An 18,027-nucleotide genomic window follows, 5' to 3' on the forward strand; every position below is an offset into this window, starting at 1 on the left:
AGGGAAGCCTGGCATGCTGCAATCCGTGAGGTCACAAAGAGTTGGACACAACTGAGCGACTGAACAACAACTACTAGGCTGTCGCTCAGACACACAGTGCATCCATCCATAGTTCGGGTCTAATAAATGGTGTCCTGCTGCTCTGCAAATACATGGAGCCTAAGCATTAGATTCAATTTATAACTTTCCCTGTGGTAGGTCAGGGTAAAGCAAGCAAAGATTAAAGACAGGGCCATAATGGGCAACACAGGAAGGCAGACTTCCGTGCTTGTACATTGGTTAAGAATTCACCTCCCAATGCAGGGAATATGGGTTTGAACCCTGGTCTGGGTATATTCCACACGTCACAAGGCAACTAAGCCTATTCTCCACAACTACTGAGCCCGCTGGCCTAAAGCCCATGCTCCACAGTCAGAAGTCACTGCAATGAGAAGCCCGAGTACTGCAATGACAGTAGCCCCACCGTCACCCCGCATTAGAGAAAACTAGCACACACAGCAACGAAAACCCAGCAAAGCCAAATAAAATTAATACATTTAAAAAATATATATATTTCTTTTTTCTGTCTTTACACAAATGCACGTGTGTGAGGATGCACACACACACACACTGATGGGTTGTTTTGCTAGAGATCCCAATATATCATGGAACTAAACACTCAAAATAGTTAGATGATAAAGTTTATGTTGTGTATTTCACCGCTAAAATTCCCTAGGAACTTTTATGACACAAAGATGTAGGATAATGACACTAGAAAAGCCAATTAAGAAGAGAAAAATCTAGAAAAATGTCAGTGGAAGCTGTGTATGATGCAAAAGGTTCAAAATTTTTTATTCATAAAGAATTCATACAAAACTGAATTTCAGTTTAGTTTCAACTTCAGTTCCCACTTTAAATAACATTTTTCTCAGTGATAATGAGAACAACAAAAAAACTACCCACATTTGCTTACAAACAATGCACCTCTAATACATAAGAAACCCCTGCTTATTTTTATTTGATGTTATTCCTTTGCACAAATATAATAAAAAATATATTTATGAACTTAGTGAAAATTCATATTAGAATACCTGTAGGATTTCTTTTATATAAAATTCTAGAAAATGTAAACTACAATGTCTACCTGGAGATGGCAACTTGGGTAGGGTTTGTGCTAATGGAAACTCTGTAAGTAATGGACATGTTCATTATCACAACTTTGGTGATAGTCCCACTGTGTACACCTATGTGAAAATACAGTTTATAATCTTAATAAATGAAATTGAGTATGCCAATACCTCAGTAAAGCTATTAACATATGTTCCATATAAAATCAGGATATCATGTTTCTCTAAATGTCATCATATCAGACAAACTTGTATCGACAATCAGCACTCTTCCCCACATTTTAGGCAGGTCAATTCTGATTCCTTCTCAAGGCAGAAGAAAATGCTGACAAATGCTTCAACATGGGGACATTATTCTAAGCTAAATAAGCCAGCTGCAAAGAGATGAAAAAGTGTATGATTACACTTATGAAAAGTATCCAGAGTAATCAAATTCATAGACAAGAATATAAAACAGAGGTAGACAGGTAGGGTAGGGAGGGAGAAGAGAGAGATGTTTAAGGGGTATAGTTTCATTTTTGCAAGATGAAAAAGAATTCTGGAGACTAGATATTAATTTTTAAACACACTACACTGAACATTAAAAGGGAGAGGGTAAATTTTGTTACACATGAAAATGAAAGTTGCTCAGTTGTGTCTGACTCTCTGCAGCCTCATGGACTATAGAGTCCATGGAATTCTCCAGGCCAGAATACTGGAGTGGGTAGCTTATCCCTTCTCCAGCAGATCTTTCTTACCCAGGAATCGAACCAGGGTCTCCTGCATTGCAGGCAGATTCTTTACCAACTGAGCTATCAGGGAAATCCTAAAGTTACTCAGTCATGTCCAACCCTTTTGCAACCCCATGGACTATACAGTCCATAGAATTCTCCAAGCCAGAATACTGGAGTGAGTAGCCTTTCCCTTCTCCAGCAGATTTTCTCAACCCAGGGATTGAACCCAGGTCTCCTGCATTGCAGACAGATTCTTTACCAGCTGAGCCACCGGGGAAGCCCAAGAGTACTGGAGTGGGCAGCCTATCCCTTCCCTGGCAGATCTTCCCAACCCAGGAATCAAATTGGGGTCTCCTGAACTACAGGTGGACTCTTTACCAGCTGAGCTACCAGGGAAGCCCAGCATTGTTAGATATATTTTACTATCATAAAAAAAAAAGATGTTCTCAGGGACAGATTAGAGCAACTTGCTAGTCTTTCTCCATTTGCAATACTCCCTCTGGTGTGAACTTTTTGGTGCTGAATAAGGTCGAAGTTTTGGCAGAACATATGTCCATAACTGCTGCACTAAGGCGTTTCTCCATTGTGAAATCATTGACATTTAATTGTTTAAGATAAAAACTTACATTCACTGAAAAGGTCTGCATTGGTATGAATTCTTGATGTCTAAAGTGGGGAGCTGTACCAAAACAACTTTCCATGTTTGCTGTACTCAGAAGTGAACACACTAGGGCTTCTCCAGCACCTATGAGTTAGGAGTTTGGAGTAGTACCTCATTTACCATAGCTTCTGTACTTATAATGGTCTTTTGTTTTTTAATTGAAGCATAGTTGATGTACAGTGTTTCAGGCATATATCAAAATGATTCAGTTTTATATATAAAATTCTTTCCCAGATTCTTTTCCATTATAACTTATTACATGATATAGAATATAGTTTCCTGTGCTATACAGCAGGCCCCTTCCAAAGGTCTCTACCACTGAACTCCCTGCTTCATGAGGTTGGAGTGGTATCTAAAGAGTTCCCCACATTCACAGCACTCATAGTGTCTTCAGTGTGAATCTTCTGGTGATGAACAAGGTGGGACTTCCTAATGAAGGCTTTGTGACATCTGCTGCACTCATAAGGCCTTTCTCCGGTATGGATTTTCTGATGCTCAACAAGTATATGCTTGTGGCTAAAGGCTTTCCCACATTCTCTGCACTCATAAGGCCTCTCTCCAGTGTGATTTCTCCAATGTTTAATGAGGTTGGAGTTGTACCGAAAGAATTTCCCACATTCGCTGCACTCATAAGGCCTCTCTCCACTGTGAACTCTCTTATGTCTAATGAGTCTGCAGTGATACCTAAAGGCCTTCCCACATTCACTGCACTCATAAGGCCTTTCTCCAGTGTGATTTTGCCAATGTTTAATGAGTTTGGATTTGTATTTAAAGTATTCCCCACACAAACTGCACTCATAAGGCCTTTCTACCGTATGAACTCTCTGATGTCTAATGAGGGTGGACGTGTACCTAAAAAATTTTCCACATTCACTGCACTCATAAGGCCTTTCTCCAGTATGAACTCTCTGGTGTTTAATGAGTGTGGAATTGTACCTAAAGAATTTCCCACATTCATTACACTTATAAGGCTTTTCTGCAGTATGAACTCTCTGATGTCTAATGAATGTGGAGCTGTACCTGAAAAACTTCCCACATTCAATGCATTTATAAGGAGTTTCTCCAGTGTGAACTCTCCCATGTCTTATCAGTCTATAGTTATACCTAAAGAATTTTCCACATTCTCTGCACTCAAAAGGCCTTTCTCCATTGTGCTTTCTCTGATGTTTCATGAAGTTGGCATTGTACTTGAAAAATTCCCCACATTTGCTGCACTCATAAGGCCTTAATCCAGTGTGAACTCGCTGATGACTAATGAGCGTGGAGTTGTACCTAAAACATTTCCCACATTCGCTGCACCGAAAAGGCCTTTCTCCAGTGTGGATTCTCTGGTGCTGAACAAGGTGAAACTTTCTAATGAAGGCCATGCCGCATATGCTGCACTCATGAGGCCTTACTCCAGTGTGGATTTTCTGGTGCTCAACAAGTATCTGTTTTCGGCTGAAGGCTTTCCCACACGGAGCGCACCTGTAACCGCTCTGTTCACGACCAAAGGCCTCCCGGCACTCAGTGTCCCCATGTGGCTGCCCCTCACCACGAGGGCCCAGCTGCTGCAAAAGGCCTGTGCTGCCTGGGAAGGGCTTCCCATCTCCACTGCAGGTCAAGGTCCTCTCTCCTGTGTGAACACTGCTGTTGGTCAGAAATGAAGGCTGCCTCTCAGCCCTTCTGCAAAGTTTGTCTCTAATCTCCTTCTGGTGCTGGAAAAGGTCTGCTCCACAAATGTACAGTCCTTCATCAGGGTACATTCCGTCATGCTCAGGCAGGGGCAAATGGTCTCTGGAGAGTGGGCCACACATGTCACTGGACTGGGCCTTCCTGGAGGATGGATCTGGCTTTGCAGTCCTGACCTCTGACATCCCTATAGAAACACCTTGCTCAGAAGAGGCCTCCTCACCCTGGGCTCCATGCCAACAACCTGTAACCAGATAGATGCTGGTAAAGTGCATGTTGATTTTGATGGAAAGGAGAGCCCCATCAGAAATATGTGTGTCACACACACCCAAGACCAAAGCCAGAGAGAGGAAGGTCTGCTGTGCAGAGATGGACCTGGGGAGCTCCCATGATGAGACAGTCCTGTCAACAGGTAAAGACTGAAGGAAGAGTTACTCTTTCAGTCCATTTGGGATCCTATGATAAAGTTATAAGCTGACTGGCTTATAATGAACAGAAGTTTATTTCTCACATTTCTAGAGGATGGAACCCAGAGACCAGTATGCATTTTTCTAGGTCACAGACTTCTCAATGTGTCCTCACACATGGTGGAAGGAGCCTGGAAGCTCTGTGGGGTCCCCTCCTTTTTTTCTTTTAATCTTTTGGGCTGAACTGCACATCATGTGGGAGCTTAGTTCCTCCAACAGGAATCTAACTCAGGCACTCTGCACTGGAAATGCGAAGTCTTAACCACTGGACCACCAGGGAAGTCTCAGTGGGGGCCCCTTTTAAAAGGGCACTAACCTCATTCTTAAAGGCTCTGCCCTCATGACCTAATCACCCCAAAGACCCCATCTTCTAATATTGCCACCTTGGGCATGAAGTTTTCAACATATGGAATGTGTGGAGACACAAACATTCAGACCACAGCAGGCCTCCAAATCAGTCCTCTGCAAAAGGCCTCCACCACACCCATGGCTATGGTTGACAGGTGAGCACTATGACGAAGATGGTGCCCAGACCTTGAAACACCTGATACAAAGGAGATGCTAAAGTTCTAGCACTATTTAAGGATACATACACGCAGACCTCAGGACATCTTACATACAGAGCAGTGATACGGAACGCGTGACAAGTGAGGGTCACAAAGGTGTGGCTGGAGGGTGACAGAAGAAATAAAAATTGTCAAGAGAAGAAAGAAATGAGGTACGATCAGCGGTCACAGCATCAGTCAATGGTGAACACAGAACAAGTTCCCAGTTCTGACGTGGTGCCATTTCCCAGGACCTCACACAGAGCTCGAGTAATTCTGAGTGTCTCCTGTCAGAGACGCAGTAATGTCCACACTATCAAGCACCCAGGGTCCTCCCTCTCGCACCAGGTGAGCACTGATGTGGCGTCAGAGAGACGCCAGTCCTACATGAAAGACAGAAAAAGGGGGGGGGGGGGGCCAGCATATGTCCAGAAACTCAACACAGGGCATCTGACGTGCTAAAATTCTAACAGCTTCACAGGGGAGACTGCAGAAGCAATAATGGTCCCAAAATTCGTATACTGGTTGGTGCCTGAAAGAAATGTCAGCAAGAGGAGGGGAAGGCCTGGGGCAACAAGAGTCCAAGCATCTAGTTTGATCACCTACCAGGGACAAGCCAGGTCAGAGGGGGTCTCAGATAAAATTTAGATTTCTGACTCCTGAGCCCTGTTGTGCAAGTTCTCAGAGTGGAAGACAGAGGGCTCTGTGCGGAGAACAGTGACACTTACACATGGTCCAGCCCCAGCACCACAGCACACGTGCCAGGAAACCAGGGAAGGAGCGTCTCAGTGTGGGGAGCACAGAGCTGCCCTGGGAAAGGGGCAGAACAGAGTGCAGCCAGAACACCAGGTGAGCGTGCAGAGCTTACCCAGGGAGGTCACGAGTGCCAAGTTCTCTGTCATCACAGCACGGTACAGGTGTCTCTGAGCTTCATCAAGGAGGCCCCACTCCTCCTGGGAGAAATATACAGCCACGTCCTCGAAGACCACACAGTCCTGCCAAAACCAAAAGAGTCTGGTTCATGAACAGTTTTGTGGATTCTGTATTTATCTATTTGCCATCCATTAATTACAGGGCTAAACTTAAGGCCAAATTTGTTCACATCTCCCTTGCTTCCAGAGCTCATACTCTGAACCAACTCCTGAACTAATACTCACTCACCAGGTCAGTATCTCCCCTGCCTTAAATCAGTCCAGAGCCAGGTACCAGACAGCTACAGACAGCTCCCGTACTCCAGGTACACAGAATTATTCAAACTAGTCATCCCTAAGCCTTCTGTCCAACGCTCCCCACATTTCCCCTGAAAATGAAAAAAAGGCTCTGACCACTGGTTTCCCCAAACTGGTGCTCGCACCTGCTAACCAAGTCTGGTGCTTCCCCACATGAGCCTGGGTTACACAGTGAGCCTCCTCTCAGGAAATATAAGTAATGAAATTGTCTTGAAATGTCACTGGCCTCTCTGTGTCACCACTCATCACCACTCACTCACTTCCACAAGTTAATATACTCTGAGTTCAACCACTGATACATGTCGCTCTCCAGGACTTTCACCCTCTCCCAAAGCCTCTGTCCCCACTCAGCCTCATCCCAGATGTCCCACCCTCAAGACACGCCCTAGGGGCATCAGTGCCTGTTCTCTCCTCATGACCATGGATCCCTGCGTCCAGTACACAGCAGAAAACAAACCACCATGTAGGCTGTGGACTGCCATGCATGGCCCTACCCCTCTCCTGCTGGACAATTTCCCTGGGGTCCCTCCCCCATATGCTGACCCTCAAACAAACTCAGATTTGTCCTTGTCTTTATAAGCTCAGTGCCAAGGCTCAGGGCCAACCATTCACTCTCCTCCTCACTGCATCTCACTTGTAGAACTGCACCTTCCTGACAACTCTCACCCCTCCCTGGTGACAGCACCACAGACACCCCAGCCCACACCATAGGCACTTCCTTCACCTCCTTACAGGGCACTCTGCACATGGAGTCCAGGCAGTGAATGGCAAATGCATCCAATATTTAATGCAGCCAATCCTGCCCCTGAACACCAAAGTCCTCTAAAGCCAGGCCCCACCCCAAGCCCTTGAGGCACACCCCAGAAGGTCTCCCCACAGGGCCCTGTTTTTTGCTTCCTCTCTAGCCATCCTGCCTACACAAGACCTCATGTGCCCTTAGCTCTCTTCCTCTTCTGAACTGCAAGGACTGTCCCACAAGCAGTCAACACCTTCCTCTCCCTTCACGTGAAGCCCAGGCACGCAGACCTCCCCAGTCACACTCCCACTGCACCCTAGGCCTAGAGACTCTCTCAGCTAATCCCTTTTCCATCCTCAACATCCATCTCCTGTTCTCCCTGGCCTGAAGACTTTCTCACACCTACACCCTGCTGTCACAGAGACACACGGACACTTTGCTTCCTCATCTGTCTTGGTGAAGCTCATCACCACCAGCCAGGTATCCAACCCAGAGACCTACTACTCAGGCCCTTCATCCTCACTCCTTGTCCTCTAATGGCATCCCCACCACCAACTAGAAATGATACTGACTAAATCTTACCTGCAGCTTTATCCTAGTCCACACCAAAGCCCCGATGCCATGGCTGTCTCCACCTTGGATCCTTCCCCTGAAAGCCAGACTCTGTGTGAAGGTGATTCCCTGGGGTTCCTCCCCCAGATGCTGCCCCTCAGACAAACTCAGATTTGTCCTTGTCTTTATAAGCCCAGTGTCAGGGCTCAGGGCCAACTGTTCATTCTCCTCCTCACTGCATCTCACTTGTGGGACTGCACCTTCCTGACAACTCTGGGATACCTCCCCTTGGGAATCTCTGGAACATCTGTGATTTCCAAATTTGGAAATTTCCATTTGGAAATTTTCCCTACAACTAGAGCTGCTTCCTCATTTTAGCTGATGAGGTACCCATCCTTCCTAATAAAGCCAGAAACCTGGGTCCTCCCTGATTCTTCCTATCAGCCTACCTCCTTAAGTCCCTCATTCTCCATTACATAAAATATGGACAACACATCATTGTAAACCACCTATACTTCAATTTAAAATATATGATAAAAAAAAACAAAACAAAACATGGGTAGCTCTATCCCTACCTTCACAGCCACCACTCAGGTGTAGCCCCCACCAACATGCACATGGATGATTGCAGAAATTCCTCTCATATCTCCCAGCCTTCATGCACACCTAGTCTCTCTTCTACTCTGCAGTCACAGGGAGCCTGTTAAAATCTGAGACATGGAACCTTCTTGCTCTGCCTCAAACCTTCCCTACATGCCCTCAACCTGAGGGTTAGAGAACCAGGACCTCAGGCTATCAGTCAAGGCCTGATACCTGTGCACCCCTATCCCAGCACCCCATTCCCACCAGATATGACAGAACCAACAGTTCCCTGCATATTCCACCTCAGTATCACCTGCAGCTGTCTGGACATTCTAAATCCTATGGTCAGGACTCCCTGCCACACCTTCCCCCATCAGCTGTCAGCAATAAAATCGCTGACCAATCTATAACCTAGGACTAAATATAAGATCCTAGGCATGGTGAGAGTACATGGTCTACAGATGCAAGACAGAAAATAGGGATATTAGTCTTGGGACACTACCATATCTCAAGGGCATATATATCAGGATAAAACTATCAGGTTGATAATTATGACTCACCTGTACAGGACTCATGAGCACCTCTACTACTGCCATGGGGCCCTGGGAGAAGAAAGAAGTCATGAGACAAGGACAACAGTACTAGAATCCTAGAGCAGAGTTGGACCTCCACCCCTTCCAGGCCCTGGTGTAACAGGACCTCTGCCTGTCAGTCTAAGCTCAGGCTTCCCTGATAGCTCAGTTGGTAAAGAATCCGCCTATAACACAGAAGACCCTAGTTTGATTCCTGGGTTGGGAAGATCCCCTGGAGAAGGGAAAGGCTACCCACTCCAGCATTCTGGCCTGGAGAATTCCACGGACTGTATAGTCCATGGGGTCACAAAGAGTCAGACACGACCAAGCATGTCAGAAAACAGTACTGCCTCTTACCAGGTGACCCTGGAGAAGGACTGAGCCTCCCTGAACTTCAGAAAAAAGAAAATTCTACTGAAGATAAGAATTATTTCAACCTCAGAAGACTCATATTGGTATCTAACCGAAGGAGGACATACCATGTATCAGCTATGACTGTCCATAGCAACAATAGTTTTATATGTATTTTCAGGCAATTGAAGTGGTATAGTTTTGAAATTTGGGGTCTTTACATTTTTAGGATCTCAGAAGATGTCATACATAAAACTTTACCTTGTAAGCAAATATATAGAGGTAAAGCAATGACAAGCCAATTACAAAGTGTTCACAAAGATTTAACTGAGTGAATAGGCTCATTTCTAATTGCCTGTGTGTGTATTTAGAGAAATTTTGATTAATTCTTGGTTAATTTTCATACAGTCTTAAGTTAATGAGTCACTGGGAGGGGCTGAGCAGGCAAGTCAGCTACTAGTCCAGCCAGCAAACAGGCCTACTCAGTAAATAAACCTCAAAAGGGAGCTTGCTGGGAGCCCTTGACTGAAGCAGAGTCTCATCCGTCCCGCCCTGAGGGGTGAGGTGAGGGGTGAGGTAGGGGTGAGGTGGGTCTAGGACCCACTGGCCACACCAGCCTGGTTGATCTTTCCCTCCTTCCATCCGGGAGGCAGTGAGGGTCGGCAGAGCCTGCCAGTGGAGAATCCACTCCAGCACCCACAGCAGGCTCCACAGAAGAGAAGCTCTTTACCTTGCAGACACAGGCCAGAATCCCTCCCCAGACAGGTATGCTGTTTCCTGGAAGGAGCATCAGGTATGCCAGCACCCAGCCTTCACGTCCTGCCCTCTTACTCTCAGCCCTCCCCTCCCTCAACACAGGGCCCATCTCAGGCAACAAGCTTATGGCCCCCCCTCCTCAATCTGATTCCCACGCCATGCTGGGCCAGCCCACATCCTCCTGGCCACACATGGAGCATCAGAAAGTCCTGTAGACTCTACTGAGGAAACCTACCCAGAGTCTTATCCCATCTCCGATGTCCTGCTACCTCCCTGGCCCAGCCTCTCCTAAAATTCTCCTGGGGTCTATAGCACCTCCCACTGCTGAGGTGGCCTCCTCAGCAGTCTTCCTGCTTCCATTCGCATCCTTTTCTCCCAACTTCTAACTCTAGACACGGTTCTCCCAGTCCCACCTCCTTCACAACAACCTTCCATGGCTCTCACCTGCTCAGGTTGCCATTTCAGATAAGGCACTTCGTTCCCTTCTGTCCCAGAAAAAAGTGACCCCAAGTTTCCCCAAGGCTGCCGACTAGGGGAGCACCTGCAAGCCGTCGCCTCCGAGGGAACTCTCTCCCTCACCTCAGCCCACTAGCTGAGGCGCGACCCCTCACAAGGCCGCCCTCAGTTCTGGACTCTGGGGCTGAACGGCAGGGACCTGAACGGGCACCCTTCCGTCCGGATCTGGGACTCGGAGTCGGGCCAGGTCGGGGCCCGGGAGACGCAGCACCCACCTGCGCCGACCTCGGTCACTGGCCGGTGGGATGAGCTGGGCCGGGAGATGCGGCGAGTGGGGCGGGGAGGAGGACACCGCCGACAACTACGGGCTCGAAGGGCCTCAGAGCCGATTCTGGATAACGGGGCCAACTTGTCTCCTCCCGCTTTTCCGCTAGGTCACCTCACCGATCAGCGGGCTAAGGAAGGCCCATAGCCGGTGAACAGCCGAACAGCCTCCCAAATGCTACGAGAGAAAACGCCGGAAGTCCCGCCCCAACGCAATGCGCACGCACGTACGCTTGCCTCTCCTAAGCTTTCACTGGCTCAGTCAAAGCCGCCTCGCACCGTACAGACTTCTGGGTGATGTAGTTTCCGCTGCCACCACACCTGCTTCTGCTCAGAGCAGAACTCACTTCCCTTTTTTCCCACGGGCTGAGGGAAACCAAGTTCTCAGGCTCCAACGATGGGGCGAAGCTTCGCTTGCTTTTACAAGAGGTGCACCCGGATTTCTGGAGAGCAGTCTAGAAATTCACATAAAGTTTCAGTTCAGTCGCTCAGTCGTGTCCGACTCCAGGCCTCCCTGTCCATCACCAACTCCTGGAGCTTACTCAAACTCATGTCCATCGAGGCGGTGATGCCATCCAGCCATCTCATCCTCCGTCGTCCCCTTCTCCTCCTGCCCCCAAGCCCTCCCAGCATCAGAAAGTTTAGGGACCTCTTATTTCAGAATGTGAAACAGAAGGAGGGTCTCAAATCTACAAATCCTAAGAGACAACAGCATATTATAACGACATTCTGTGTGCACTCCGATAATCAGCTGTGTTGTCGCTTTTCAGATACAGGTAGACTTGAAATAGAACTGGACCCTTTGGGGCTTTCTTGAAACAGACTTCTCTGCCCAACTCCACGTCCTGCCTCTTGTCTGTGAAAAAGAATTGTAGCCCCCTAGGCCTCCCTAGGTCAGGAAAGACAGCGACAGGTCCAGGGAGAGTGTCCTCATGAACAGGCAGAAGGCAAAGCCACCTGCTTGACTTCCCCCGCAGTGAGAAGCCATGCACCACAACTAAAGAGTAGTCCTGGCTCACTGCAGCTGGAGAAAAGGCTGTGCAGCAAGAAAGACGCAGCACAGCCGTAAACAAATAAATAAAATTATATAAATATAATGCAGCAGGAATAATTCTAGGGGAGCATAACTGTGACATGTAAAGAAAAAAAAATTAAAATCTTAGCCAAGTTTAAACTAGAGGTAGTGAAGTCTGAAAAGCCAGAAAATGAAGCTGAAGCTGTGGCTTTGTCTCCAAGATGTGCTTCTATTTCATACTTTGACACCTTCTCTGTGTATGCGTGAATGTTCCTGTTTCATAAGATTCTGTATTTGTCCGTTTAGCATTCATTTATAGCAAGGCCAAACTAATAATTTCTCTCTCTTGCAAGTCAGCTTTCTAAGGCTCACAAACATATTACATGTTTAATATTAATATTACATATTCTAAACACTCCTCATACAAACACTGACATGTGGGTTGTTTTTTTTTTTTTTTAATCCCTGCTGAATTAGGGATATCCCCACCTAGGCTCAGATGGTAAAGAATCTGCCTCCAGTGCAGGAGACCCGGGTTTGATCCCTAAGTTGGGAAGATCCCCTGGAGAAGGAAATGGCAACCTACTCCAGTATTGTTGCCTGGAGAATTCTGTGGACAGAGGAGCCTGACAAACTACAGCCCGTGGTGTTGCAAAGAGTTGGACATGACTGAGTGACTAACATTTTCACTTTCACTTAGGTATTCCATGCTTCTTCAGTCTCAAAGTCACTGTAAAAATTAAGTAACCTCAGCTAGTGAAAGTGTTAGTTGCTCAGTTCAGTTCAGTTCAGTTCAGTCACTCAGTCGTGTCCAACTCTCTGTGACCCCATGAATCGCAGCACGCCAGGCCTCCCTGTCCATCACCAACTCCTGGAGTTTACTCAAACTCATGTGCATCGAGTCAGTGATGCCATCCAACTATCTCATCCTCTGTCGTCCCCTTCTGCTCCTGCCCCCAATCCCTCCCAGCATCAGGGTCTTTTCCAATGAGTCAACTCTTCGCATGAGGTGGCCAAAATATTGGAGTTTCAATTTCAGCATCAGTCCTTCCAATGAACACACAGGACTGATCTCCTTTAGGATGGACTGGTTGGATCTCCTTGCAGTCCAAGGGACTCTCAAGAGTCTTCTCCAACACCACAGTTCAAAAGCATCAATTTTTCAGTGCTCAGCTTTCTTCACAGTCCAACTCTCACATCCATACATGACCACTGGAAAAACCATAGCCTTGACTAGACGGACCTTTGTTGGCAATGTAATGTCTCTGCTTTTTAATATGCTATCTGGGTTGGTCATAGCTTTCCTTCCAAGGAGTAAGCGTCTTTTAATTTCATGGCTGCAATCACCATCTGCAGTGATTTTGGAGCCCCCCCAAAAAATAAAGTCTGACACTGTTTCCATTGTTTCCCCATCTGTTTCCCATGAAGTGATGGGACCAGATGCCATGATCTTAGTTTTCTGAATGTTGAGCTTTAAGCCAACTTTTTCATTCTCCTCTTTCACTTTCATCAAGAGGCTTTTTAGTTCCTCTTCACTTTCTGCCATAAGGGTGGTATTATCTGCATATCCGAGGTTATTGATATTTCTCCCGGCAATGTTGATTCCAGCTTGTGCTTCTTCCAGCCCAGCGTTTCTCATGATGTACTCTGCATACAAGTTAAATAAGCAGGGTGACAATATACAGCCTTGACATACTCCTTTTTCTATTTGGAACCAGTTTGTTGTTCCATGTCCAGTTCTAACTGTTGCTTCCTGACCTGCATATAGGTTTCTCAAGAGGCAGGTCAGGTGGTCTGGTATTCCCATCTCTTTCAGAATTTTCCACAGTTTATTGTGATCCACACAGTCAAAGGCTTTGGCATAGTCAATAAAGCAGCAATAGATGTTTTTCTGGAACTCTCTTGCTTTTTCGATGATCCATTGGATGTTCGCAATTTGATCTCTGGTCCCTCTGCCTTTTCTAAAACCAGCTTGAACATCTGGAATTTTATGGTTCATGTATTGCTGAAGCCTGGCTTGGAGGATTTTGAGCATTACTTTACTAGCGTGTGAGATGAGTGCAATTGTCAGTTAGTTGCTCAGTCGTTTCCAACTCTTTGCAACCCCATGGACCACAGCCTGCCAGGTTCCTCTGTCCATGGTATTTCCTAGGCAAGAATACTGGAGTGGGTAGGCATTCCTTTCTCCAGGGGATCTTCCCCACCCAGGGATCAAACCCAGGTGTCCTGCAATGCAGGCAGATTCTTTACCATCTGAGTCATCAGGGAAGCAGTCTCCATGAAGGAAAAGTAAAAATAAGATAAATTCCTTAGGAAAAGAACATAGAAAATGGACCCAGTCTAACAGGAACATGGAATAAAATGGAGTTGGGAGGGGCTTTTCTCCCATCCCTGCATGCAGCTCCACTGTTGCCTTCTTGATTCTAAAGTTTTTTTAAGTGCAATGCTGACCCCCTTCTATCCTTGGCCAAGAGTAGCCCCGCCCCTCTGCAGCAGGGCTGCTGGATCAAGCAGACAGGGCACATGGGCCAATTCAGAAAGGCCAGCAAGGGCCTCTCCCAATATTCTTGAGGACCAAATATAGGGACAAGTCCCAGTGCTGACAACCAGAGCAGTAGAAATTCAGAGGCTCTCCCACATGATCCTGAACCTTCTCCATGACTGGGGCTTGAGGGTAGTTGATGTGCACCATTCACTTAGTAGAGTTCAGAACTCTCCCATCACAGTTATTTTATTTATTTTTTAATTTACTGACCCCTTGGCACAGCTTGCAGGATTTTAGTTCCCCAACCAGGGATTGAACCTGTGGCCCCTGCAGTTCTAGTGTGGAGTCCTAACCACTAGAATTCCACTAAGAAATTCCCTAGATATTTTTAAAAGAAAAAAAAGTTTTCTTGGGACTTCCCTGGTGGTCCAGAGGTTAAGAATCCACCTTGAAACCAAAGGGATACCGGTGTGATCCCTAGTCCCAGAAGATCCCATATGCCATGAAGCAACTAAGCCCCTGAGCCACAACTGCTGAAGCCCGAGCACTCTAGAGCCCATGCTCTGAAACAAGAGAGAAGCCACTGCAGTGAGAAGCACAGTGAGAAGCTGGTATACCACAACTAGAGATCAGCCCCTGCTCACCACAACGAGAGAAAGCCAGGGTGTAGCAACGAAGACACACCACGGCCAAAATTTAAATAAACAAATAAGATAAATCTTAAAGTTTTCTTTTCTCCCTCTTCCTGAATAAATGGTAAAATTTCATGTCTTTATCACTCCTTTCCTTTGGAACCATATCTAAAAGAGAGTACCTTGCCCTATACTGGTCTACACTGGTGGTTAAATTGTCCTATATTCCTGTTGTGTATATGCTGCATTTTTTACTTACTTATGGCAAAGGCTACTGTTCACGGGGTTCTCGAGGCAAGAATATTGAAGTTGTTTGTCATTCCCTTCTCCAGAATACTTTCTAATTGTGGTGCTGGAGAAGACTCTTGAGAGTCCCTTGGAAAGCAAGGAGACCAAACCAATCTATCCTAAAGGAAATCAACCCTGAATATTCATTGGGAGGACTGATGCTGAAGCTGAAACTCCAATACTTTGGCCACCTGACTGAGACCTGGTTCGATCCCTGGGTCAGGAAGATGCCCTGGAGAAGAGAATGGCTACCCACTCCAGTATTCTTGCCTGAAGCATCCCATGGACAGAAGAGCCTGGCAGGCTACAGTCCATGGGGTCGCAGAGTTGGACATGAGTGAGCGACTGACACAAAAAACAAACCCCCACCCAGGTGGAGGATGCTGATTACTTGATGCCTACAATTACATTCCCAAAACATCACCCAGGTACCTCAACACCAACCAATTAGAAGAAAGTCCACAAGCTGCACCCCTCAACCCAAATGTTGCCTCCAAACACCACTGCCTAAAATCCATCAGGAAGTCTGGGTCTTTTAAGCTAGAGCTGCCTGTTATCCTCACTTGATGTCCCACAATTAACAATGTACTCTCATTCACCACAACCCGGTTAGTAGATTGGCTTTGCTGTAAAGCGAATGAGTAAATGCAAGTTCAGTTCGATGTAGACACTAGATGTTTTAAAGATTCTGCTACTGGACTTGCCTGGTGGCTCAGTGGATAAGAATCTGCCTGCCAATGCAGGGGACAGGGCTTTTGATCCTAGGTCTGGGAAGATCCCACATTATGGGGAGCAACCAAGCCGGTGCGCCTCAACTATTGAACCCGCATCCTGCAAGGATGGAAGCCCGCGCCACCTCGAGCTTGTGCTCTGCAGCAAGAGAAGCCACCGCAATGAGAAGCCCAAGCACTGAAACCAAGAGTAGTTCCCACTCACTGCAACTAGGAAAAACCCACGCACAGCAACGAAGACCCAGTGCAACCAAAAATTAACAAATAAAGTTACTTCTAAAAAAATCTTCTACCTATAGCCTCGTGGTCTCAAGATTCCCCCTTGTAAGTATGCAGACATTTCCAGTTCCAATCAATCCTTGCTTTACAAGCATCCTTACTTCGTGACAGCTCCAATTACAATTCTTAACAATTTATTGAAAAAATCATAGCCTTCCATTTTTTTTTTCATCCTAAAATTCCTCCATTTTGTAGTCTGCTGCTGCTGCTAAGTCACTTCAGTCATGTCTGACTCTGTGCGACCCCATAGATGGCAGCCCACCAGGCTCCCCCGTCCCTGGGATTCTCTAGGCAAGAACACTGGAGTGGGTATTTTGTAGTCTAGGGGAACATGATTCTAATGCTTGTCAAAACTGAGTCTTCAAGGCTGCAGTCCTAACAAGCCCCAAACAAATGTCTCTATCTACCAATCAGGTATTTTTTTCTGAAATTTTGGTTAACACTCATTACACATAAATCTTATGTAATTGAATATCTTATCATTAAGTTTGTACTGTCTATCACTTTGACCAAAAGGTCAGACTCAAGAGGAAAGAGGTTCTTGGTCTCTTTGGATCTTGATGAGCCTATACAGCCAAATTAGTGCTTGGAATGGAATACACAATTTAATGAGTGCTTGTCAATGAGGGTACAAATATGATGCTATGGATTCCCTGCTTGCTTTCAGCATTCTGGCAAATCAATCTGCTCTCTCCACATCTCCCTTCAAGCTGGTATTGTTTCATATACAAAAAAAAGATTATTATTGTTTATTAAATAAATAAACAATAAACCACAATTTAGAGAGCCAGCTCCACAGACTAGCCAAGTTCCTGTGTAACTACATGCTTAGCTTCATTTCCTCATTCTCAGTCTTCAGTGTCCCTTTAAGCTTCACTAAGATTCTAACTTTGTGGACATGGCCAAGAGGTATTTTGGCCAGCACTTTGAATAACTGATGATTGGTTTCAACAACTTCAACATTTCACAGATATTTTCCTGAGGTAATCTCAAATCTGTGCATTGTCTCTGCGCTTGCAGGTGAAATTATATTGACTCCCCAGAAAGGAAAGAGGATCATGAAATTGCAAGGCTTTATCTCAGGGTTCAATTGCCTCTGCCCCAAATAAACTATGACTGTAACCATGGAGTCACTCTCCAGGCAGGAAGTGACATGTTATAAGTCACTCTTCTTTTCAGATAGGTAGATTTTAGCTTCTAGACAAGAACTGCTGCTGCTGTTAAGTCACCTCAGTCGTGTCCAACTCTGTGCGACCCCATAGATGGCAGCCTACCAGGTTCCTCTATCCCTGGGATTCTCCAGGCAAGAACACTGGAGTGGGTTGCCATTTCCTTCTCTAATGCATGACAGTGAAAAGTGAAAGTGTAGTCGCTCAGTCATGTCTGACTCTTCACGACCCCATGGACTGCAGCCTACCAGGCTCCTCCATCCATGGGAGTTTCCAGGCAAGAGTACTGGAGGGGGTTGCCATTGCCTTCTCCGAGACAAGAACTGGATATGTATTAAAATGTGGAGTCTGAAATATGCATCAGTTCCTGAATAGGACACGCCATCACTAAGTCTACATTTTTTCTGAGGGAACCAAAGACACAGTACATGGTCCATCTGCTTCTAGTTGCCCCACATCCCTCCTCTGTCTTGTTCACCATGGCCCTGTCTGGAGTCTTAGGTTGTTTGACTATGACCTAACACAGAGCCACTCATAAACTGTAGCCAACAAGTTAGGGTACATTTATATGAAGAGCAATAAGACAATATTTACTGGACTCCAGCTATGGATGGATGCACTCTGTCTGAGTGACAATCTGGTATCATGTGACCACTTAGTTTGGCCTGTTTTGTTGTTGAAGTTTAGTCGCTAAGATACCTCCGACT

General features: G+C 46.2%; 1 protein-coding gene across 1 annotated transcript; it reads right to left on the reverse strand.

Moving 5' to 3' along the window:
- Positions 1 to 807: 807 nt before the first annotated feature.
- Positions 808 to 10,905, reverse strand: LOC133054968 (zinc finger protein 548-like). The gene is given in 5 exon segments (XM_061140411.1): positions 808 to 2,872; positions 2,875 to 4,395; positions 6,032 to 6,158; positions 8,823 to 8,864; positions 10,673 to 10,905. Coding segments are annotated over 4 exon segments (1,764 nt in total). The 5' UTR covers positions 8,859 to 8,864; positions 10,673 to 10,905; the 3' UTR covers positions 808 to 2,792.
- Positions 10,906 to 18,027: the final 7,122 nt, after the last annotated feature.

Source organism: Dama dama, chromosome 4, assembly GCF_033118175.1.
Source record: "Dama dama isolate Ldn47 chromosome 4, ASM3311817v1, whole genome shotgun sequence".
Taxonomy (NCBI): domain Eukaryota; kingdom Metazoa; phylum Chordata; class Mammalia; order Artiodactyla; family Cervidae; genus Dama; species Dama dama.